The sequence below is a fragment of the Dermacentor variabilis genome, chromosome 8, assembly GCF_050947875.1.
Source record: "Dermacentor variabilis isolate Ectoservices chromosome 8, ASM5094787v1, whole genome shotgun sequence".
Classification (NCBI taxonomy): Eukaryota; Metazoa; Arthropoda; class Arachnida; order Ixodida; family Ixodidae; genus Dermacentor; species Dermacentor variabilis.
Window position 1 is genome coordinate 27,702,455 of NC_134575.1, and position 24,952 is coordinate 27,727,406.

At 44.1% G+C, this 24,952-nt stretch overlaps 1 protein-coding gene across 1 annotated transcript; it reads left to right on the forward strand.

The window, feature by feature from the left end:
* Positions 1-104: 104 nt before the first annotated feature.
* Positions 105-10,800, forward strand: LOC142589906 (uncharacterized). The gene is made up of 2 exons (XM_075701584.1): positions 105-209; positions 8,040-10,800. The coding sequence occupies exon 2, from the start codon at positions 8,337-8,339 to the stop codon at positions 9,579-9,581; it is 1,245 nt and encodes a 414-aa protein (XP_075557699.1). The 5' UTR covers positions 105-209; positions 8,040-8,336; the 3' UTR covers positions 9,582-10,800.
* The last annotated feature ends 14,152 nt before the right edge of the window (positions 10,801-24,952 follow it).

Here is a 24,952-nt window from a genome sequence, read left to right on the forward strand (position 1 = left end):
TTCTACACTTTCCTACACGATTGGGCCGAAGATTGTACGGAGTAAGAAAATGGGCCTCCCTCGCAAATGGAATAGTCCATCAACATCGGCACCAATCGCGCCGCGCCGTAAAGTGCGGAATCCGCGCGTGTTTGGATACCGGATTTGGTGTGTGCTGTTCTGCTGTTTCGAAGGCCAATGCTCCCTACCTCGTGTGCAAAATGACAAACGTGAGTACCGGTAGAGGCGGTAGTACTAAACAATTTGAGCCTGTGAGCAAGGCCAGTTAGCATCATGCAAGCGATCTCGATTGGCGCGACATAAAGGACTTCGCCGCTCGTTTCGGGATACCACACTGAGGTCGCCGTCCATGATTGAAGTTCAGAGAAGCTGCCCTCGACACGCTGAAGAAAACAACAAATCCCAGAGAAATAATGTGAAACCTGTCAGACGATTTTACTGCAAATATAATGTAACGGGAAAAAAACATTATTAGGCAAGTTGATGGCACGCCGGTGTGTTACGGAAAAGGGGAGTGGGGAAACGGAGTCAAGTTGAATCGTTACGACCCTTCCGAGTAAAAAAGAATCAGTTGGCTACAGCACTTAGCGAAAAGGTTGAATTTCAATTTAGCTAAATTTTGATCTAACGAAGTGCCGATCTTACCGACCTCTCTTTATCGAGGTTTAACTGTATTGTCACCCAATGACACCTGTTGCGACACTTATTCATCAGCTGTTTAAGTTTTGAGGGAAGTGCTAAAAATTATTTTCTGATTTCATGCCTTCATTGCTGCAACTACGGTGCCAGCAATTCTGAAGCTTGCAGTGGAGTTTATTTCTCAAGTGACGTGTGTGAAAATTCATCTTAAGCAGGCTGCCCTGTACAAAATGTTTTCATGCAAGGAGATATAGAACTCCCCTGCTTGTTTTGATCTTTAGTGGCGACTCCGCCTGCCCATCACTATTATCCCAAAATCCTTTGCAAGAAAACTACAAAGAACGATATGTTCTCATTCTGCTGGAAGGACATTAACTCACAGTCAACAGATTGGCAGTCCAGGATTGTGCCTCTCAGCCACTCTGCTCATACATCAGTGGAGAATACTTATCTTGGAGAGCAGGATGGTGCCAGCAGCTGCCATGACTGTCCAACACCCACTCAACATCTGTGTATTGGATAGAGCTGGCGTCTGTACCTTCACAGTCAAGCATGTGGCTTTCCCAGTTGAGGAAGTGGTCCTAAATTAAGTTCTTTTCATCGGCATGTAATGACAATGATTGTAGAGCTCTGCTTGTCCTCATTTTGACTGTATGGTGCTGATATCCTTTTGATTCAAGGTTAGCGTAAGGCCTATAATGGCGCAGCCATAATGTAAGTTTTAGAAAAGCTGGATGAAGAAGCTAAAGTATTGTTTTAGTATAAAGCAGTAGCTCATTCCATCTGCATGTTCTCTACACTGATTTCTGGTACACTTTTAGGCAGACCTTTTGTAGCTTGAGTAGCATCCATGACCCCTTTTGTGCAATTAGTTCTGCAGACTTGCTGTCAATGTGTGGCAATTCGTTAATCAGATATTCTGTCATTCTTGAAGGGGAGAGGGTACAAAATATGATCATGGCCGTTGTGAGAACAAATTTTCAAGTAACTCAACCGTAGTACTGTGAGAGAGTTCATGGCGAACACTGTCCCTGTTCTTAGTTTTCTTAGAGTTGATGGTTATGCTTGCGCAAGAAGAAGCAAAACTATTCACTATCCTCGGCCCCTGAAAGGCATGTAGTTTGAATCTGCTGAGTCGATAAAAGCTCAATTAAAGAAAATGTTGGATCGGTCTGTGTTTTGCTTAGTTCTTTGAAAGCTTAATTCAACAGATTTTTATGTTCTGATCATGTACTCAATGTACCTCTGCGATCTGTGCAGTGTTCAATAGCAGTCATGATGCTTAATCTTGATAAACAAGCACAAGCTCCATCGTTTAGATTGTTCGAAGCTTGAGCTTGAACACTTGCATGGTGTGCAGAATGGCGGCTCAGTAGGTGCTCTCTCTGCCATGTTTTCCAAAATTGCTCAATGAACTGTGCCATGACAGCATCTTCTCGTCACTGTGGAATTTGGAACTGAAATATCTCTTTCTTCTTTGTGATAAAGAAAGCCTTTTGAGTCGGTTACCATTAGAGAAATGGGCTGGTGTAACTACCTTTTTCTCTGGTGACGAGGACATATAAGTGAGGGGCCTGCGTTTCATTACTGCCTTTACCTTATACAACACTATTCCAAATTCTTGAGGCATCGGCTTCACCTTGCTGAGAACTTTCTGGAAGCTGGAACTGCAGTTCTTAACATCCTCTCCCAAAAGCCTCCCTACCGTGCTGCCTTTTCTGCAATAAGCTTCCACTCAAACCTCCTTTGAGAGCACTACTGTTGAACAATGCACTTGTTTTGTGAGAGTTTCATTGAATTTCCGACACTCTGCTGGCCAGCGAAATGCTGCCAATGGAATGGTGATCCTCTGATGCAATGCAGTATGACTGTAGAATTGGTTCAAAAAGGTTAGACCTATTTATCACTTGAGGGAGCTAATCACGAACTTCACCAACCTGGTACCTAGCAAGAAAGTTGCAGTCTCGGTGGTAGGATCTTCGTTATATTTGGTACTGTTGATTTGGCCATTACACAAGCCCTGGACATGCGCTCATGTTCAAAATACCTGAAAAAATGTGCAGGCTTTATAAGCTTTTTAGTTGGTATTACAAAACATGTGCACTTGAACGGTCTGATTTCCTGGCTTAGCATTCACCCAACAAGGGACAGCCTGGGCACGAATACGATGCAGCTCTGAGCACCAGTTTCCACACTTTCTACAGTTCTCGCGGCTCGCTGTCTCAACCAATCTTTCGTTGTCACAGTTCTTAAAACAGTAGCTTCGCTTAAGTACTGAAATGTGCAGTCATGCCAAGGGGGTCAAATATTCTTGATACCGTCTACAGAACAGACCTCTTGCATGGTGTGCATTCTGTCTGGAGAAACCTAAGTGCAGATCTTGAGGCAACTGGCAAAACTTGTGTCAGAGGGTCCCATATTATTTCGAGCAGGAATGGCGGTTACATGGGCTATAGCGATTAGCTCATGGTGAGACTGCGATGGCCATTTCCTCAGCCGCATACCCATAGACTCAATCGGTGCGTTGTAGAGTTGTCGTGCTTCGTTTTCTGTTTCAGGTCTAATGCGAAGGCCAAGTACATGGAAATATTGAGCTAATAGCTTGACTGTCGTTTATAGTAGGCCTTACACTGATATCACGTTTTGCTGCAGAATGACATTTAGCATGAAAAGGCTTTTTGCAGTCCCAAAGAGCTGTCTTGCTATTCTCAACTCACTGCGCACTATCTTTCTTTTTTCTTGATATTAATCTGTAGCAAAGCTTTTAAAGTGATAGCTTTCTTTGCCTCTTCCCCACACTTTGCAGTTTGTCAGTTTCTGGCCATTTATGGTCAGCTTGGCTCACTGGATGTCTTGTTACTGGAAATAAAATAAACGAAAACGTTCGTTGGTTAGATTAAAACTGTGCCCCCAGCAACAGAAGCTCGATGCTCTACCCATTAAACCATGGACTCATGCTTGAAAAGGGGGAAATAAACTCATGCAAGTCAGCATTTGCGTGTCACATAGCAGCACTTTATAAAACATCAGTGCACATATTTTCCTGATGGTGATGAAGAAGTTATGGGATGCAGTCGTGCCTGAAATTATGCTCTAATGTTTGAAGTTTTTTTAAACAGTCCTAATAACACTTGTAAAGCTGCATAGTTGCTGGCCAATACCCCGTAGTAGGTATAAGCCATTCTTGGGGCAACAAGAAATTTGCTGCACGTCTCTCATTATACTGTTATGCTTCGGCAGGTTTTTGCAAAGTCAAGGTTAAGCACATTGTGTCTTATGATTGAGGAACTCTTTGTGCTTTATAAGTGTACCGCTTTCTGTGTAAGGTCTATTATGGTGGTTGAGGAGTACTTTCGTCACTGAAATTTGCAGTCATCTCTTGTAATGCACAAGCACTCACTTTCAAATATATCAAGCTACGGTTCGATCTGCCAAGATTCTTTTTTAAATTTCGACAGTCAAAGGAGTTTGGTTAATACAAAAACGTGTGAGAGGAGTAACAAAGCCAATCGGAAGATTAGGTCCTTTTTCTAAGCATTTGTTCGGTGGCACAAGTGAGGTCTATATGCTGACTCTTCGAAGATTATCCATACTCTTGTAGTTGTTGACTCACTATGTACGACAGCGTGATGTGGAATGTAATGAAAACAAGACATGGCGCACCACTTCTTTCCGGTCTACACTCAGCAAGGCATGTCTTCATGTAAATTTTAATGGTTGAGCCATATTCCACAGCGAAATCCCTATTAAACTCGCTTTAAAGCTTCTCTTTGATTGCTGTCTAGCTACTCTCAATCTTCTTTCCATGAGAAGGCTACCTCATAGCGACCACCATCAAATCCAACTTTGCTTTGAAACAGTTCAAGGACTGATAAAAGCATTGAGTTTCTCTAAACTGTCCTCTTCTGTCAAAATTCCCATGCTCTCAAATTCCCAGAACTTTTTCCGTGCTCGGCGTCAGCACCCGGTGCACCCAGGCCATCACCATCTGCGACACCGCACCCGTCAGTCGTCCTGACCCATCCGCGTGACCCCGACACCTTCTCTAGGAATGGCACCGACAAAGTAAACGTCGAAGAATGGCTTCGCATATACAAACGCGTTGCTGCACACAACCGATGGGACCCGACAGTGATGCTCACAAGGCCTGGTCATTTGTCAGCATGGTAGGATGGCTGAGGACAAGCCCATTGCAGAGTTCTGTCTTTTACAATTCCCAGCACCTCCACCAAAAATGAAACGAGATATAAGGTTAAATGGGACTATATTACTCTGCAGAAGATATGGCTGGTAAAATGAGTATGGCCGAACGTTAGGTTAGCCCCACTACGTCGTCTCTTACGTCTTGCTGGTGATCGTCGTCTTTGTGCCTCCCATGGCACCGTGACATAATGTTCCATCATTTTACAGCATTACACGTCAACAATATCGGTTGGTAGTTTTCAGCCATGTTTTTGTTGACGTCTTTGAAGATTGGTATGACTGGCAGTTTCCAATCTTGTGGAATCTGACCAGTCATTAAAGATTGATGAAAAATATGAAATAAAAACCTGCTCAGAGACAATATTCTTTAGTAATTTAGAGTTAATATTGTCAGTACCCGCTGACGACGAAACCTTCCAATTATTAATGAGTGCTGAGCAATACCATCAATAAACAGCCTTATACAGTGATGTATGCAGAGGGTTGACCATTACTTTAAAAGTTGGGTTCTTTTTATCCCGAACGCCTTATTTATGCGCATAAACAGGTGTCAGCTATATTAACTGCCTATTTCAGTTAAAAATACGTTATATAATTTTGTGCCGAATTTGCCTGGAATAATCTAAATGAAAGGAAGATTGACGTAGGCTCAACACTGTGCCAGAAGTGCTAGTTGCTTTGCAAAATCAGCTTCTTGCTGATGCTAAGATCTGCGCCAGAAGGTCAAATGGCTGTTCCATCCCTGCACAAGGTACCTTATGTTTTCTCGTCAACGCAGCATAAACTGCTCCACTGCCTCGGCTATACTCTAGCACTCCAACTAGTGCCCTAAAGGACTACTTCATGGTTTTAATTCAAACTTGTAGTGAACGGATGGGTTTCACAAGCAATAAGTGACTCATTGTAAGAACAGTCGGTGCCATTGGAAGAGATGTGTGCCGTATCATCGAATGAATGCTGCTGCAGGCCACTGCGGAACATTTATTGGCTTGGCTGTTGGTCTTGAACAAGAACATATCCTCCGTGAAGCTGTCGGTCAGTAGTATTCGCAAAGTATATACTATTGTTGGCCATGCAGCATATTGTGTTGGAAGCAAGTGTATTCGGCAATGAATGGGCGCACCCATTGATTCCCAAATACACCTACTTCCAACACTGCGGGTACATCCCCTAAATGTGCAAAATCATCAATCTGTCTCACTGACCCAAATTTGCTACAATAGGTTAGAGCACATGATCTGTTGGCACCCTAAACAATACCTAGATGAAGACAACATGCTGTTTGGAGTCCAGCATGGTTTTATGGAAGGCTTTTACTGTCACTCAGCTTATTGCCTCATATAACGACATAGCAGTTAATAACAGGGAACAAATAGAGGCAGTATTCTTTAGATTTTGCCAACGTCTTTGATTAAGTGACTGAACATAAAGCTCCATGTAAGCTTTATGCAGTCGAATAGACACCAAATCTGTGCATTTTATCAGAGCCTATATTGAAAACCGTGTTCAGTATGTCAAAGTCGGCAATCGTATTTGAGGCATTTCATGTCAGGTGTAGCATAGAATAGGGGTCATTCTTGGGACCTTTTCTGTTCCTAAAAGTCAATGACAGCAAATATGGTTGGATGCATTGTACACAGTAGTTAAATCACAAGCTGATGAAACTAAGCTCAGCAATAATCTTGATAAGATTTGCCACTCGCGTGAAGGGTAGGAAATGAGCTTGAACATTAATTAGAGCTATGTTATGAAGTTAAGCAGCAAGGGGACATGTTTACTTTTCCTATTTCATTGGCAACAACACCTAACAATGTTTCTACCTATTAGTACCTCGAGGTAATTCTAACAGAACACATGAGGTGGGACGAGCATATTGAAAACATTTGCATGAGCGCTCAGAAATTTATGGACCTTTGTCGCAATTTCAAAGGAGCCCCTATGCAGGCAAATGTATAGGGGCGTTCGCTATGTTGTCAGACCTATCTATGAATATGCATAAACTTTGCGGGATCCATGTGCCAATAAAATATTGTTAAATTAGAATTATTACAGCAAATAGAAGTTAGGTTCATCTGCAATTTCGGCAGAAATACTGATAGTGTGTTGCAGATGTTGAGTACTCTCCATCTTGAATAACTACGGTGAAGATGCGCTAGACAGGCTACAACTCTTGCATTTAGTTTACAACAAAGTCCAGCAACCCTGCCATAGTTGCTCAGTGGCTATGGTGTTGGGCTGCTGAGCAAGAGGCCGCGGGATCGAATCCCGGCCAGGGCGGCCGCATTTCGATGGAGGCGAAGTGCGAAAATACCCGTGTACTTAGATTTAGGTCCACGTTAAAGAACCCCAGGTGGTCGAAATTTCCGAAGTCCTCCACTATGGCATGCCTCATAATCAGAAAGTGGTTTTGGCACATAAAATTCCATAATTATTTTTCACAGAGTCCAGCATTATGAAATAATTTTGCCTGTGGCCTGCTTCTTGTGCCAGCATTCGTCAGTACCACAGTAGAACGATACAGGACCTATGTGCTGTGAATAATGCTTATAGATAGTAATTTTTTTCTAAGACAAAGAATGGAATGAATAGCCTAAAAACGTTGTTGAAAGTAGATATGTTGTCATATTTGTGATTTGTATTGTTTGGCTATAATATTGTTTTCCAATGTTTTTTGTCCCTTGATTACATTTTCTGTATATTCATTCCTCCTTGGACTCAAGTGAGTCGGCAGCATTTATAAATAAATTTCAGAAATGTAACTATATACTACTACAGCCAATACTGCGAAACCTAGTTCGAGATGAAGTGCTGCTGTTCATAATTTGGTCATCAGGCCCATGATGGTATTGCTAAATGTTTGGGCTGTCGCACTTGACTGCAATGGCCGCTTGCACTAATACCATGCTCCTAGTCTTTTCACTATATCTTACAGTTAAAAAAATGCTTAAGCAAAAATTTGTGCTAATTTCGTAAACTTGGTCATTGAGCAATCATAAAAATTTATTTATTCTCCAAATCAAAATGGTTGACCTGCTGTGCTCTGATTTGATTTGAAATCACTACCAAGACATTGAATGAAGAAAAGGCTGATCTTTACCACTACTATGTAATTTCATTTCTTCGGCATTTTATAACTACATTTTTATTTTTAAGCGAAAGGCATTACTCGGGTAACCTGTCTTGTTTTCTTGGTGCAGCATTGAAGCATTCCAGCTGTCCAGCAAATGCAGATGGTGCAGTTTCATGAAGGATACCGCTACCACTGTAACTCCTGTGTCTGGATGGATAAACTGTGATCTGAAGTGCTCACCAGGATCCATGCAGACTAACATGTGTTTGAATTCCGTTTGTGCCTTCGGAGCTTCTCGCGAGCGTCAAGCTGAAGCAACACCTGCACACTCACACATCCAAAAGGCCATTTCAGTGCCCTTCACACTCAGAGCTTCTCACAAAAAGTTATTCTAAAGCAACACCCGTGCTTCCACAAAGGTGAGATGCAATTTCATTGCCATTTATGTGCTAGGAGCTTCAAGATGAAGTCTACATTTAAGGAACACCTGTGCATTCACACAAGAGAGAAGCCACTTGAGTGCCCTCGAAGACTCCCACGAAAAAGTAATCTCAATCGACAGCTGTGCACCCGCACATGTGAGAAGACATTTCAATGCCCTTTGTGCCCTCAGAGCTTCTCACGAAAGAATACTCTGAACCAACACCTGCATACCCACACAGGTGAGAAGCCATTTCAGTGCCCATCGTGCCCTCAGAGCTTCTCGCAGAAAAATAATCTGAACCAACACCTGTGCACCCACACAAGAGAGAAGCCAGTTCAATGCCCTTCATGCCCTCAAAGCTTCTCACTAAAGAGTATTCTGAACCAGCACCTGCGCACCCACACAGGCGAGAAGCCATTTAAATGCCCTTCATGCCCTCAGAGCTTCTCACAAAAGAGTACCTTGAACCAGCACCTGCACACCCATACAGGCGAGAAGCCATTTCATTGCCCTTCGTGCCCTCGGAGATTTTCACGCAAGAGTAATCTTAACCAGCACCTGCGCTCCCACACAGGTGAGAAGCCATTTCAGTGCTCCGCGTGCCCTCAGAGATTTTCACACAAGGGTAATCTGAACAAGCACCTGCGCACCCACACAGGCGAGAGGCCATTTCAGTGCCCTTGTTGCCCTCAAAGCTTCTCACAAAAGAGTACTCTGAACCAGCACCTGCGTGCCCACACAGGTGAGAGGCCATTTCAGTGTCCTGCGTGCCCTCAAAGCTTCTCACGAAAGAGTCATCTGAACCAGCACCTGTGCACCCACACAGGCGAGAAGCCATTTCAATGCCCTTTGTGCCCTCAGAGCTTCTCACGAAAGGGTCATATGAACCAGCACCTGTGCACCCACACAGGTGAGAAGCCATTTCAATGCCCATCCTGCCCTCAGAGCTTCTCACAGAAAAATACTCTGAACCGACATCTGCGCACCCATACAGGCGAGAAGCCATTTCAGTGCCCTTCATGTCCACAGATATTTTCACGCAAGGATAATCTGAACGAGCACCTGCACACCCACACAGGTGAGAGGCCATTTCACTGCGCTGCGTGCCCTCAAAGCTTCTCACGAAAGAGTCATCTGAACCAACACCTGCACACCCACACAGTAGAGAAGCCATTTCAATGCCCTTTATGCCCTCAAAGCTTCTCACAAAAGTCGACGTGGAAGGTTCACCTGCACTTCCACTAATGTGAGAGGCTGTTTCAGAGTTCATGTCCGAGAACTTGTGGAAGTCTGCATTAAACCAACAGCCACACTTACGGGCAGCCATTTCAATACCTTGCATGCCCTCAGCAATCCTCAAAAGTCCTTACTGAAGGACCACGTGTGTATCCACTCAACGAGAGGCCATGTCAGTGCTCTTCGTGTACTCGAATGTACTCAAGGAAGTTCGTACTGAACTTCACTTCCACTAATGTGGGAGCCTGTTTCAGGGTCCTTCATGTCCTGAGAACTTGTCGTGGAAGTCTGCACTGTATCGACACCCGCTTGTCCACACGAAGTCCGTAGGGAAGGATCACCTGCGTATCCACTCAGGGAGACGCCATGTCAGGGCTCTTCATGCCCTCAGAGTTACTTGCAGAAGTTCGCACTGAACTGACACATGCACAAGCCACATAAGCGAGAGGCCGTTTCAGTGCCATTTCTACCGTAAAACCTTCGGACATGAAACCCACCTCAATAGGCACCTTGACACTACAAGTGCACCTAACACCTGCAGTGCAGCAGCGCTGAGTTGTGTGCACTTCTCATTGTTCCTTCTTGCTTTTCATGTTTTTCTTAGTTTTTTAATGGGAGCTCAGCATATGTGTAGGCCTGTAGTTTTATACTAGGATGAAACATTGTAAGTCTTCACTTTTCGTTATGATTGTTGTTATCTCTATCTATTGTGTTATCTCTTTGTTGCAGACAATTCTTACTGCATTGAAATGTTATGCCACACACTGCCATCTTTGTTAAACTCATTGGAAACTCAATAGACACCTATCTCTCCTTTTAATAGTCTCATTGTGTATTCCTTTTTTTCTTTTTTTTTGTTTTGCTCTGGTATACACTGACGCCATGAATGCTTAACCATTTTCTTCTTGTTGTCAATAACTTGTTATTCATATATGTGAATTTCAAGGCTGTATTATTTGTGTCATTTCATACTATTCGCTTTCTGTAATGCAATTTCTTGCAGCATTCTATTGATTTTTTTACCCGTATGCATTTCTGTTATACAATGTTCACTAATGTTCACTTTTTTTCTCGTTTATCCATTATTGTATGTTTGTGTTCTCTATTGTGCACAGTGCCATTTTTGTAAGGGGGTACAGACCCCGTCATGCCGAATTCATTTGGCTTTTTGTCTGTACTCCTGTCATCTGTACATGTATAGATGCAAATAAACTTGAATTGAATTGAACTGCTCTTTACTAAATCAGTTGTGCGAGTTCGTTTCAGTGCACTAAATAAAATTTGGGATAGGGCTTTGTTAATTATTGATATTTCAATACTTGCACTTATAGCATGTAATGTTTCAATTCATTCGCATTTATTGTGCTGAACCCTTCAAGCGAATTTGAGTGGCTATTTACTATTGCTGTTTAATGTAATTAAAACAACTTTTTCTCAGGAATCGAAATTATGCAATTATGTGCATTTCCGATTCCTACTGTGTTTCAACTGGTTTCAGTGATACTAAATGAACTGGTATGAAATTTTTTTGCTCGTAAAGATCCGTGCAGACCTTCGAGAACCTTGAAAATTGCTTCATAATAAAACGTTGTTCTCATGGATTGAAGGCCCTTTAATTTTTATGCATCCTTAACCCTTTCAGTGTCGGTTCTTCCCCCCAGATACTATAGAAGAAACACTTATTAGAAAACTTATTTTCGATTATTTGAAAGGGAAGAAATAACATGGATTGTATGTGCATTACACATGCAATCTTAGTATGGTCCTCACACTGTTTTCGTTTCCTATAACCTACTTAAAAGGCATTTGTTAAATGAGAAAGACAGTCATTCTAGATGCACTGCTTGACCAAGTAGTCGCTGCAGTTGGGTGCATAACAATAAAAAGGGCAAGCAATGGAGATAAACACAACGATCTAGTCCCCACCTTAACCGAATGCGTTTGCATGAGATATCTTAGCTTTCCTCAGCTGTCCAGTCAGGCATTAATTCTGAACTCAAGTAGATGTTTCAAAAGCCTGCGATATGGGCGTAGCTCACATTCCTGTCATGGGAAACACAATGTGCGAAGTGATACCATCAATATAAATGGGAAAACTGCAAATGCATTCACAAAGTGCCATGACTACAGCAGTCCGCATGCAGCCTACTATGGATCATGTGTAATGTTTAAAAAAAGGGACAAGGTAATCTGGGTAGAACCTAAAAGAATTGTCTCGTCGTGCATAGTTTTCCGGTGTAAACTAGGGCGATGCAATTCACTGGTGCTGGTATGCATTATCTCTGGTTGGTGGAAGATGTTAGTATGGCCTTGCTGACCCGACCCTGACCTCCACCTCCTAAAGCCCTGCTGCAAATGTATGGCTTGGTACAAAGAATATTTCACAAAAACTGTTAGAAAGACAGCCACCTTCTCGCTCCTGACTCTTCCAGTGCTCCACCTGAGCTCATGGAGGTAAGTTTTCTTGACACTGGGGAGCAGTGCCAGCTGAATCCCAAGGCCTTTCTGACCGGTGAGGTCAAGATCAGCTAGCATAAGTTGAAAATTGTCTTGATGGAATCATCCTCTTCTGAACCAATCCGCCTGCCCCTCCAGCCTCCTTGGCTTTATGGAGGTAGCGGCTGGTCTATCAGCCTTAGTGCCGAGCGCGCAGCATGCTGCTGAGCATGGCAAAAAAGTCTGTCGGTGTGTAACTGCCCCACACAATCCTGTAGCTTACTTTGAGGACCACCCAGACTAAAGAAGGGGCGCCCTTTGATAGCAGAAAAATAGCGAAAACGATTTTTGGAAAACCACATATTCGGGTAGTATGTGTTATAAGCTACCATTTCTGTAAATATCAACGTCTAATTCATCGCGAAACTCTTTCAAATAAAGTTTGTAACTAGCCGCGGCAGCCCTTGAGCGGCGAGCGAGTGCACAAAATACCCCTACTTGGCGCGAACGCCATTTCTCCACCGTTACGCACCCCGAGCGCCGCCATTTTGGTGTTCGTGCATTCTTGTGCTTTTTTCCCCGCCACCAGCGGCGCCGGCGGCAGCGCGGAAATCCTTCAATAATTTTATTAAAGTACAGAAAGGCTTTGATCCAACCGACGACGCCAGCGATAGGCTGATCGGTGACATGTGACCTTGCTCCGCCCGTTTGCCGCCATGAAAGTTCCTGCGCGCCGGGCGAAGAGCGCGTTTCACCTAACCAGAAGAAAAGTGTGGTTGCACAGAGTGGTACGGAAGGACTGAACCGTCGGTAACTGCACGACCATGCGAGGAAAGTAACGTAGAGCGATGCGAAGGTGCGAGATAAAGTATACACGTGTGTGTGCAGAGCTGCGTTAGTATTTCATTCGCGCATGAATGGGGGCGGCCGAAATTAGTGGAGATCATTGATTTTAGTGCATTATGAGCCTGTTGACTTAGCAAGGGCAGTATATCCTAGCATGCAAGTAAATAGCGGGGCAGAAGTGCATTAACTCGCTGACAAATATCCGCATTGCGTTATGTGCGTTATTGCGTTAGCAGCAAATTCTACTTTTACACTTTCCTGTGTTTGTACGTGCGTTGTTAAATGCGCTTCACAATATGTCCAAGAAGTTATTTCGAACTCTGCACATCCTAATCGTATTTTGTGCACTGAATATGTGAATAAATATATTCCTAAGTGCCTGCATTACTCTGCTTTTAAAAACAAATACTGCATTAGCCCCGAGAACGACCTAGAGGGGCGCTGCGAGCGCCGCTCGCGTGACGTCAGGGCACCGACTCGCGCCTGTCGTCTGCTGCAGTTCGGGCGGTGTCCGGACGCCTTCAGCCGTGTTTCCATTTGTTCGCTCTCGTTCCCAATGCTTGTATACTTATGACGGGCCTCTCAAATATATATTTTACGATGTCTTCGTTCGCGAAAATGTAATCAAGGGGCTTATTTCCTAGACGACAATATATTTCTCTAAGGCAACGCTATAGTGCCACCCGACGGAGCTCAGACCAGCCGATTACGGGTTTTTCAAGCGCCGATCTACACTTTCCAGTGCTAGCTCACGTGAATAATGAAAGCATAGACGCAAAAGCACAGCACTTAAGAATCTAGTTAAGATTCCATACCCATCATGGAGCAATATGCGTGTCACGATTAAACGCTGACTATATATGACTTCTACAACATTTATCTTGATTTTAAGCCGCTAGAAGATGTTTGCTCACGACGAATAGTTCACGGTATAATATCGAAATTTTCTATTTGTTCACACAAGCCCTCGGAAGTAACACGAGGGCTTAACTGCCACTGCAATTTACATTCGGCCAGCACCACTTGATATTTTAACTGCTCCTCAAAATTAGACCGTTCTTCACCGGTTAAATTTAAGTGGCGGTAACTTGAAGCAAAGCTGATTGAGGTTTATGGCTGTTTGCAGCACACAGAAAAGAATGTACCAATATTTATTCCCGTTCCGCGCTACACGTTCAACTCATTTGAGCAATTTACTGGTGCTTCTTGCTTGAGAAACAGACATGATGAATCTGTTTGGAGAACTGACACAGGCTGCTCCGGTCAAATATTTGAGTGACATATGCCTTTTGGACCGGTTCGCTGCAGCCAGCAAGCTAGAAGCCGAAGGCCCGTTCATTAGTAGTGTTGCACATATTGAAGATATAATTGTTCCCCAGTGGAGGTCAAGTGTTCATGTTACTTGTGTATTCTTTAAGAGGCGGGTACGCGAAGTTTTCTTTTATGCACTGACGAAGCAAATAGTTTTCAGTCTGTGTAATTAAACAACGCAGGATCGAGACAAGTTGCGGCAGAATGTGTTTGCTTTTTCCATTTCAACGCAGCCTAAGCTGCGCGGTAGTGCCTCGAGTATGCTATATACATTGTAATTGGAGCTGTAAAGAGCTACTTCATGCTTTCAATTCGAAGTTGTAGTGAACTGCTGGGTTTCGCGAACAATGCGCGCCTCGCCATAACGACAGTCGGTTGCTTCCATTGCGAGAGGGCTGTGCCATATCGTGACACATGACACTATGACACATTTCATAGCTTGAGTTTGATTGCTTGTCGATCCTAAGCACGAAATTTTCTTTCATCTGATTTCTGTTATGGTATTCGTGAAGTATATATATATATATATATATATATATACGATGCGACATCGTGTTAACAGCCAATGCGCTTCTGGGTGGCTATTTCAGAGAACGGTGAAAGTAGTGCCCAACCTTTTCACACAAAATGCGCGCCTCTCTCTTCCATTTAGTCTTTAATACAGTTGCCACATTTGACTAAAACAACTCACCAAAGTGATAATAATTATAATGAAAGCTTCTCTGGGCAGTGTCCTCACACGGATTTATAATGTTGACACCAAATATCAAGGTATTTCTTCCATGTAAAATGCTATGTCTCTCATACTTAATAAGGGAATGTTAAGTGTTTAGAGGAAAATCATAAATATCTTCGCGTGTTGAACTTGCAGACGTTCTTTTTAAGCAAAATTTATGAACAGAGAGGGTGCATATATGCATTGAAAGACCCGTGGAACCCTTCAGCGCTACATAGCTTGCGATATCCAAGTCGCAAGTTTTCATGATTCACGCGGTTTCAAAGAAGAAACTGCGGTCCACGCACGGCAACAGAAATAATCCGAAATAACCTTCTGTAAGTACGGCTCAAGCCGCGAATACCCCAAGCACGCACCAAGAAAACGATCGCGCGCGGCAGCCGAGCGAGCGGCGTCCTGGCCGTGACGTCACTCGCGAGAGGGCGCCACTCCAAATTCTCGCCGCTAATAGCCACTGCTACTGGCCATGAAATAAAAAGTATAATATAATATATCAAAGTGCATTACATACAGCTGCGAGCTCGTTCCTTCCCAGTTTCCCTTACACTCGAAGATGTTTCAGTAATCGGAGGTGCCATTTACTGATGAAAAACACAACTGCAAATTAACATGAGAAAAACGCCAAAAGCAATACACGGATTGCCAGCAAAACGCAATGCGGTAATAGCTAGGCCAATTCGCGTGCGTTTCATATAAGGGCCTTCTAATTCTTAAAGGGCTTTAGCGGGGCACGGAGGCGAAGAGGCATAAACACAACAATGAGCGTCATGATTCAAGTATACATGGCGACGTCGCAAGGTTCACGAGAACAGTCAACGGCATTCACAGACGCGCACACACGGTAACACTGAGCTTAGTGTCACACATTACTCCCCCCCCCCCCCCTTTTCTTTTTTTTTTTGCTTCTGGATTGGATTGGCGCGGCTCACTACGTGCTTGCGCGCGCATTTCCGAGCGCAGCTTGGTGTGCGCCTGGTTGCTGCACTAGGCTGTTAACAATACAATCGCTTTTTCGAGCACAGATTGGTGTGCGCCTGGCTGCTGCACTAGGCTTTTATACAATCGCTTGTCGCTGCTTTCTTTTCTCTGGATTGATTCGGCGCGGCTTGCTGCAGGCGCACAGGCTTGCTGGTGTGCGCCTGCTTTTTGCACTGGGCTTTCAAAACATCGCTCGCGGCTCGCGCTTATACATAAAGACGAAGTGAACGCCGCTTAGCGCGGAAGTGCTGCGCCGCGGGCGTACCGTCTATGTAAGCGCGCAGCAATGCCGGGAAACATTCATACACAAGTAAAGGGTCAGAAAACTGCGCTTTATTTTCCATTACTTCGTCATGTACCCTGACACTGGGTAGCGCCGAGCGATCGCTTCTAACAAACGCAGAAATGAGTCTTTGCAGCACGTGTGGCCATTATAATTGGCTCCCACCACAGCTATGTGAGGTGCGACTCCAGCAGCGGTGCAGTTACCATGCAGCCGGCGGAGGAGGTGGCGCTTCACTTTCTGCCAATAACCTTCTATCTTTTTGAGTTCTCAAGTTCAACAAATGGCCACAGAGAGCGAAAAAATCGACCACGCACTGCTGCTAACAAAACCAGCAAAGTAGAATCACTTCGGGATGCTTACGTTAGTTCCTACATTTCCCGCTAGAGGCGCCGTAACAATCGCAACAGGTTTCAGCGACAGCAGTGGAAAAGTAAACATGTCCGCAATAGGCATTAGTAAGAGGCGATTAGAGGATTGGTGGAAGAAAAGTAGGGAAACGACAAGAAACGGAGACGTACAAAAGCACAGTTCGAAATAGGGGATCAGAAAATTTGGGTGGGGTAGTTTATAGTGTTTTTTCTCTCTTTTTTATTGCTTAACCTGGGTAGGACATTAGGCAGTATGATAGCAAGAGCTTGGCGGCGCAACCCACCGCCCCGTTCCAAAGGGGACGCTCATAACATCCATCCATCCATCCGTAAGCGGCGGCCTGGTGGCACCGAGCTTGGTGGCGCAACCCACCGCCCCGTTCCAAAGGGGACGCTCATAACATCATACATCCATCCATCCATCCATAAGAGGATTGGTGGAATGAAAGTAGGGAAGCGACATAACGGAGACGTACAAAAGCACAGTTCACAATAGGGGATCAGAAAATTTGGTTGTGTGAGTTCATAGTGTTTTTTTTCTTTTTTATAGTTTAACCTAGGTGGTACATTGGGGAGTATAATAGCAAGAGCTTGGTGGCTCAACTTACCACCCCGCTCCAAAGGGGACCCTCATAGCATCCATCCATCCATCCATCCATCCATCCATCCATCCATCCATCCATCCATCCATCCATCCATCCATCCATCCATCCATCCATCCATCCATTTTATTTTACAAACTTTCTCTTACAATTACCGAAGCATAATTATTAGATAAAAAAGAGGGCAGAATTATTATTGCTAATCAGATATTGTACTCGTTGTAAGTTTATTGTTTCTTCGTAATTATAAACGCAAATAGCGTTCTGCATCCTCGACCTCTCACGTGACCTCTGGCCTGGATTTAAAATTTTTACCATATTTTCGAGTGCACGGTGGCACGGATTCATTCATTAGTACACTCAGATTGGTTGCTTCTTCGTTGCTAAAACTAGGTTATTGCACTTCGATGTCCCACGTTATTTAACTTGGGGTGAAGTGACGTGTTTGCAAGCGGACATCTAAGCCCGAAAGTTGGGTTTCGGTCGTGACCCATTCGGAACATGTCTGCATCGAAACGGGAGCTGGATTCTGCTGCGGCTGACAACGGCAATAAATGTGAGTCGTTTAACACCGCTGCTTGAATCGTTATATAATATTCGTCTCATTAACTTACAGGCGGGAACAAGTTAACGAACTAGATCCTGCGTTACATATCGGCAGTCAGGATCCTCCAGTTGCTGTTTCCTAAATAAACCTTTACTTGCGAGGCAATCAGGAAAGAAAGAACGATATCGGAACGCGCGTCTCATTTTTCATCTTATTGTAGCCGTGGCCATGGGTGACTGAGTAGCCTTATCAATATGCATATAAAACTTCTTTTCGAGTCTGCCGACAACTTCGTTCGTCCACAAAACCGAATATTCCTTTGGTAGAATGAAGTGAAAGTACATAATTTAATGTATGCATGTACAGTTGCAAGCATGATAATTCACCAATATTTCGTACTTGTTGGTTCCAAATGTTCTTGCTGTTCAGTTTGGTTTACCGTAGGGCATTTATTTTTGCAGTAGTGAAGCGGTGCATCACGTTCATGCAGAAAAATAATGCGTCAGTCCTAATAGCTTCATGACATTCAAGTATTGTGGAACCAGCTGTGTTATCTCTTCTAGTGTATAATTGAACGCACAAATGCTCTCATTTGTGATCTTAATAATACTTAAGCTGCTGACGGTGCATTGTAGTTAGGCAGACATCAATATTATGGACAATAGCAGTATTTATTTAACATGCCGCTTAAGCACCCTAGAACAGACAGTGTACATTTGCATGTGTTCTGAAGTCTCGAACCATTACAATATATATGTCACACCTTCTTGCATTTCATATTGCAAAATTGTGCTTTTTGAATTACTGATTCAGTCAATGTTTCTGTTCCAGACAGGCAGTAATGAGGACGGCACCAGTATAAAGCAGCACACTCCACGCACTAAACAGAAGTTGCCGGATGAAGTTGCTGGATGAAACAGAAGTTGTTGGAGTTGCTAAACAGAAGAATTTAGATGAGATGTCGAGTCTGCAGAGGACTGTGTCAAGACTGAAAATAGCTTCAGCCACCATTCCACCAGCATGCACATTTGGCTGAGTCATCCAGGTAACTCAAAAAAGGACTTTCTAGAAATTCTTCGTCTTCAGATGCATCTGCAACTTCTGACCAAGCACGGACGATGCTGGACAAAAGTGTTCCGTTAGTTTGCCCTTAATCAGCTTCCTGGCCATGTCAATTACACATGTGCAAAGTGTAATTTTTCTTCTATAAATGCAAGCTTTTCCATTGCCCATTCTCGTTAGAGATCATTCATTCTCATCCAAACATAAAGGTCAACCGATTCTTCGCTGATGATTAATACCAGTCACTGTGTAGTAGCCTAACATATCTGTAGCAGTATCTTCTAGTGCATGTTTTCATGCACAATTCCTCTCCTGAAATAGCTGATGCAACATCGGCATGTGTCTTGCATTAACATACGAACCGTGTGCTACGCACCATTTTACTTTTCTTGATGTTTTTAGCCTTCAATCGCTTGCAGAGCAAAGTGGCTTCTCTCTTGAACGCAAGCTTTCTAATTTTCCATATTTCTAGTCTCGTTCATGATTGCTTTTCTTCCTCGATAGCCTGGGTCTTTGCGCAAGCTACACTGAAGCGATTGATTGCAGAATCTGGTTTTGCTGCCCCACTTGATTGTGGTAGCCGCGTTACGTCTCTCGGATATGGGGGCCTGGTCAGTTGCACTGGTAAGCAGTCTCTCGGAGTAAGCATTTGCTCCTGCAGTCTGCACAGCAACATAACTCCCAATTTACACACACCGTGATTCGTGCTCCCCGTTCACCCTTTCCTACTGCAGCCATGGGCAAATTGTGCCTGTGGCCTTTCTCGGCTGCGATTAAGCACGAACAGAGACCAGCATACGTGTTTACATGGTCCGACGTGTATGAAGTTGATAGCCACATGGGTGGAAAGGCCCGCAAAAGTGGCTGATGAAGGTGATGCCCACGAAAGCGACTTGTCCATATTGAGACAAGGTGAGACACCAAGCGTGGGCCACACATTAGCGGCCCCCGAAAGAAAAGAAACGTGCAGGTTGAAAAGGAGTCAACGCTAAAATGCCAGGTAGTCCATGTCGCTGTGTTGGCTGCGGCAGCAGATGCCTGCATCACCCGACAGCATCGAAATGCAAGTTGCTCATCTTTAACGGCGACTGCCGCTGCAAACAGGTGGGACACACTGTCCTATATCTGCTTACGCCGCCGGTTGTCGCTCGTTACCAGACCGCCATGTGCGATGACGACGGTCAGCCGTTTACGAGCTCGCGTCAATGATTCCAGCGTATCTCGACATGCAAATTTTATTTCTTCTATTGCACGAGAATGTGCACTGCTTGTCTTCTGCCAATAAAGTCGCACGCTCTGTTCACTCACTTGTGGCTTGTTTGTATGAACGTCAGTAGAGGCTCTTTGGTCTCCTGGCAATTAGAACGCACCAGCTACGCGGCAGCCAAGACATTGAGGCATGCCGCATAGCCGGCAGGGCAAGCACGGCGCGTACCAGCGTACGCTACCACGAGACGTTCATTTGAGGCACGACAGCAGAACTTGGCTGAGATGTTCACAACAGCGTATGCTACCCGCGGACTATGTTATTTCACCAAGCCCTAGGGGTGGTTCAGGGCCCCTTTGAATCTTGGAGGCAATACTTTATAGGAGGTATTTATTTTGCCTTCAACCTTGCAGACGGCCCTACCTTTCATTGCTCTGTAGGGAGCCACCATACGCACTTGCATTCTCGCTCTCTATCGTATACGTGTGCGTACGAAGGCTCCGTATAGACGGTGCCCCAAACCAGACGTCGATGTCGTGTCTCCGGCTTCTAAAATCGCTTCCGCCGCATTTAACTAGCAAAAGCATAGCCTTGAAGATCCGCATTTTCAATCTAAATGGCGCCACTATATGGGACAGGGATGAGGACGCCACGTATTGCTCTGCGAGTGCATTTATGACACGGACAGACGGCAGTGGACTGCAGTAGAGAAGAATCGCGAACGAACCTGAAATTAAATCAAGCGCACTGCCACCGTCACATGTGCGCAGAAGTTAGAGCAGATAGTTTGACGAGTCATTAACTTTCTCCGTGAACGACGCAGCATGCGTCTAATGGATCTGTTCGTCACGTCCGCTTCATGCTCTATGCCAGCGTATTAATATAGACAACATATGTGAAATTAAACGTACGAGAAATGGAACGCTAGCTAGGGCGTTTCGAAATCGCGCCTGTCTGTGAAGGTTGGCTCGGACTTTTGGTGTTTCATACATGTACTCGAAATAATAAGAATAATAAGATATGCTTGTCCTTACAGCTGAATACCAGCATGCACAAGTTCCGCAAGTTGAAGATGGTTATGAACAGCTCTTTCTGGCAAGCCGCTGGGTCATTAATTCGGGGAGAACTCCGGCATTGTAGCCGCACTTCGCGGGCTGCAAAATACAAAGACGGCAAGCCTGGCCTGCAGTGTACTATGTGCTTCTTCATGATGCAAAACGCTTTTAATGCCACTATAAAACTCTTAGTTTAGTATCCAATCCCCTTACTCTCCAGTATGTGTGTTTATATAGGGTGTTTCAGCGAACACTTTCAAAAATTTTTAAAGGTTGCCTGTGGCAGGTAGCTCAATTCTAGCTGATGAGCCGGTCTACTCGAAGCAGCGGACACTACATGGACAAAAAAAAAATATATGCAACATCGAATAATTAACAAGAATTCACTAATTAACGTTTAGCTAATTATCTTATGACCCATATTGCAATTTAAAGATTCTAGCTGTGGACTTCGCAAGGAAATTACACTTGGAACGAATTCTCAGGACGACACCAGTTTCGAGATATAAATTCCCGAACTTTGCGGAGAAATGCATTGGCGTTCCAGTTACTTGCGTGCCTCAGTGCATGAAACGACGTTTTGTTAACAAATTAACTGGAACGCCAATTCATTTCTCCGCAAAGTTCGGAAATTTATATATCGAAACTGGTGCCATCTTGAAAATTCGTTCCAAGTGGATCCGCCTTGCGAACTCCACGGCTATAAATTGTAAATTGCAATATGTGCCATAATATAATTAGTTAAAAACTTAATGAGTGAATTTTTAATTAATTAGTCGATTTTCCATATCAATTTCTGGCGCAACTATTGGCCTCCGCTTAGAGTAGGCTAGCTCAAGGACTAGAATTGTGATATCTGCCACAGGCAACTTTTAAAGATTTTTGAAAGTCTTCGCTGAAACACCTTGTATGTATATCTGTGCCTTTAACGGCCTAACTAGGGCCAGTCGGTGGTGTGTGGCCTAACGGGTAGAGCATCGCGCTGCTGAGCTGTGGGAATCGTGCTCGGAACCAATCGTTGGACCAACATGGGTCTCCGAGTATTCTATGACCCTGCAGTGTGTGCCGCTCTTCATTGCTCTTCCTTGCCGGCAACTTGGGTCACTGGATATATGCCTTTCCCCTACCCTCCCCCTCAATGACCAGAAAGAAATGCCCTAAAATTTATCCGGTGCTGGGAATATATACGTGACACGTTTCCGCGGTGGAAATACGCGTGGTGTGTCGCCAAATAGACTATTCGCATAAACGTCCACATTAAGCGTGTTCTGCTTGAGAATTTGTCATTTCTATTACTCAAGTAATATTGCGCAACAAAAAAAAAAAACGACATGGACGTAAAAGAAGAAGACACACCAAGCGCAAACTTTCAACTAAGTTTATTCTACCACTGAATCGGTTTTATACACGTGAAGCAGTGTAGACTGCGCATACGCTTACATGCATACAAACTGCGCATTCGCGTAACATAGTTACGAGCCATGTGATGCCGCCTCCAAAAAACGCTGCTTGACATGTATAAAACCGATTCAGTGGTACAATAAACTTAGTTGAAAGTTTGCGCTTGGTGTGTCTTCTTCTCTTACGTCCGTGTCGTTTTTTGTTGCGCAATATCATTTGAGTAATGGATTGCCAACTTGCCCGGAATGCTGCTCTCATTATGTCATTTCTAAGCCCCTGCCGCTTTTTTTCTCTCCAGATGTATAGGCTACGTGACCATGGGCGTACATTGTTGCATCGAAGTTATAATTTAACCAATAATTCAACTAATTACCTGAAATATGCTAATACAGACTCTTCGACTACAATTTCGCAATTACATATGTGCCCTGAAGTTAGAAATTATATTTCCTTTAACAAGGCACATGTGTAATTGCGAAATTGAAGCCGAGGAACAGTGAGGTCGTGTCTATTTAGAAAATTTCGAGATATTCGCCCCCAAAATCGTATTTAAAACGCTGCTTGGCGTTTCACTTTAGATCGGCCCGAACAGTTAGAGGCACGTTTTTAGGCAACTGGTAAACGGAACGCCTATGTATTTCTTAGCAAATTTTAAGGTCGCGAAAGGTCTCAAAAGTGCGCTAGTCTTAGGATTTCTGCTGAGCTTGGAGATACGGCTTCTGTACTATTCGACTTCAGCTTCGCAATTACATCTGCCCTAAGGTTAGCAATTAAAAATTCAATTAGCATATGTTTATATTCGTTTAGCGAGGTTATTGTCGAAATATTTCTTGCTGCTATGTCCGGCTAGCGACGGAGGCTATCAAGGAAACCAGGGGGAGGGGGGGGGGGCTGCACAAGAGAAGTCTTTTTAGTTTCATTTTAGAGTGTTATTCATCGAAAGAACCACCGGATATATTGCGGTATATTTCGAATGGGCAAACGCTGCGCCAGTCCGATAAACTCGTACATCAAGGACAGCGGAGTTTATATGTATAATTTATAAGCCCCCGAGAAATATAACTAAATTGGCGCCACCCTCACATGTGTGCTGTTGCCTCCTCATCTCTCGTGCGTTCTGTAGATTGTTAATCCAGTTAGTATGGAGCCGGAGATATGCAGTGCCCGTGGTGGTGGTGATAAACTTTATTGAAAGGGGGAAAGGTAAAGAGGGACGTGGCTGAGGGTTGGGCTCAAGTAAGGCCCTGGGCCTGCTTGGCCTTTCACTGGCTCTCGCAGCGGGAGTTTTCATGTGGACGCCATAGATGGCGCTGTCGCAGCTTGTTGGGTTTATTATTGGGATTGTACGACTTGATACGAAACTTATACGACCTTATCCGTCACAGGTATAGGTAGCGGTACAAGGCAGTGGAGAAGTCTTTTAAGGAGAGAGAAAAAAAAAAGATTAAGGAGATGCATAGAAAAGATGCTAGAACGAAAAGCACGTAGAGGTGTGCCTGATTTTGTAACTCAAGCAGTCTAGGAAACTATTTTTCGCCGCCCCATTTCAAAGGGGATGCGAATAAATCACCATCGGAGAGGAGGCAGAGGCCAAAGGGCGCAGTTGGCAGTACTTTAGTTTTCAGGGGGTTTTACTATTGGCAATTCCAACTAAATGCTCGCCCTCTAACGGCCTTGCCGAGAAGCAGTTGATTCAGGTTCAAGATTGAAGCGAAAGAGGGCCTCCTGTGACGGCATGTGCTTAAGGTCCCTCTATAACTTTATATAATAATTGAGGGACTTTACATATGCTGAATGCCTCGCAATTCTCAAAGCGTCGTGATGCTTCCGCGCACAAGTCCGAAAATGAAAAAGAAAGAAAAACGTTTTGTACGATTGCGTACCATTAGACTTGTTGTGTACCATTCATTATGCTTGTCATCACGGTTGAAAGACAGCAATGTATGATTTGTCTTTTCGAAAAAGAAGCAGACGACGGGCACTGGAGAGCGACTTGGATAAGAAACATCGCATCGGGAAAAGGTGGCGACTGATGCTATATATTGGTTTGTTCGAAACGATTCGCTCGGGTCTCGTTTCTTCCTGAAGGGCAGAACACTGCTTTCAGTATCGTGCTGGCGTTTCAAATCGCGGAGTATTCTTTGTGTAGGCAGGCGCTTTAATAAATTGCAGTGATGTACGTTTAAGCTTCATTTCGTTTTGTTCGCTTATCGCTTACTGCTCCAGCATTAGTGTTACTAATGGTGTAGGCAGCAGAAATATTCTGGCTAATGTACTTTTGTCTGCAGGCACGGTAGCGGAATGATAACTTCCTCGAAAGGTCTGGATTTGATAATGACACGTGCTATTCCGCGAGGCATGTCGTTTTCATAGCATGTTTTAATTTAACGGTTCAAGCGGAAGACGTTGCTTTCTCATTCAACGCGTTGAGTTGTGAGCTTATTTGCTCGCAAGAAATCTAGAAGCGACAGCAAACAGCGCTTGTTCAGCATTGGAGTGTTCGACCTGCACACAGTTTGCCTTTTCGACACTGTAGACACTCCTA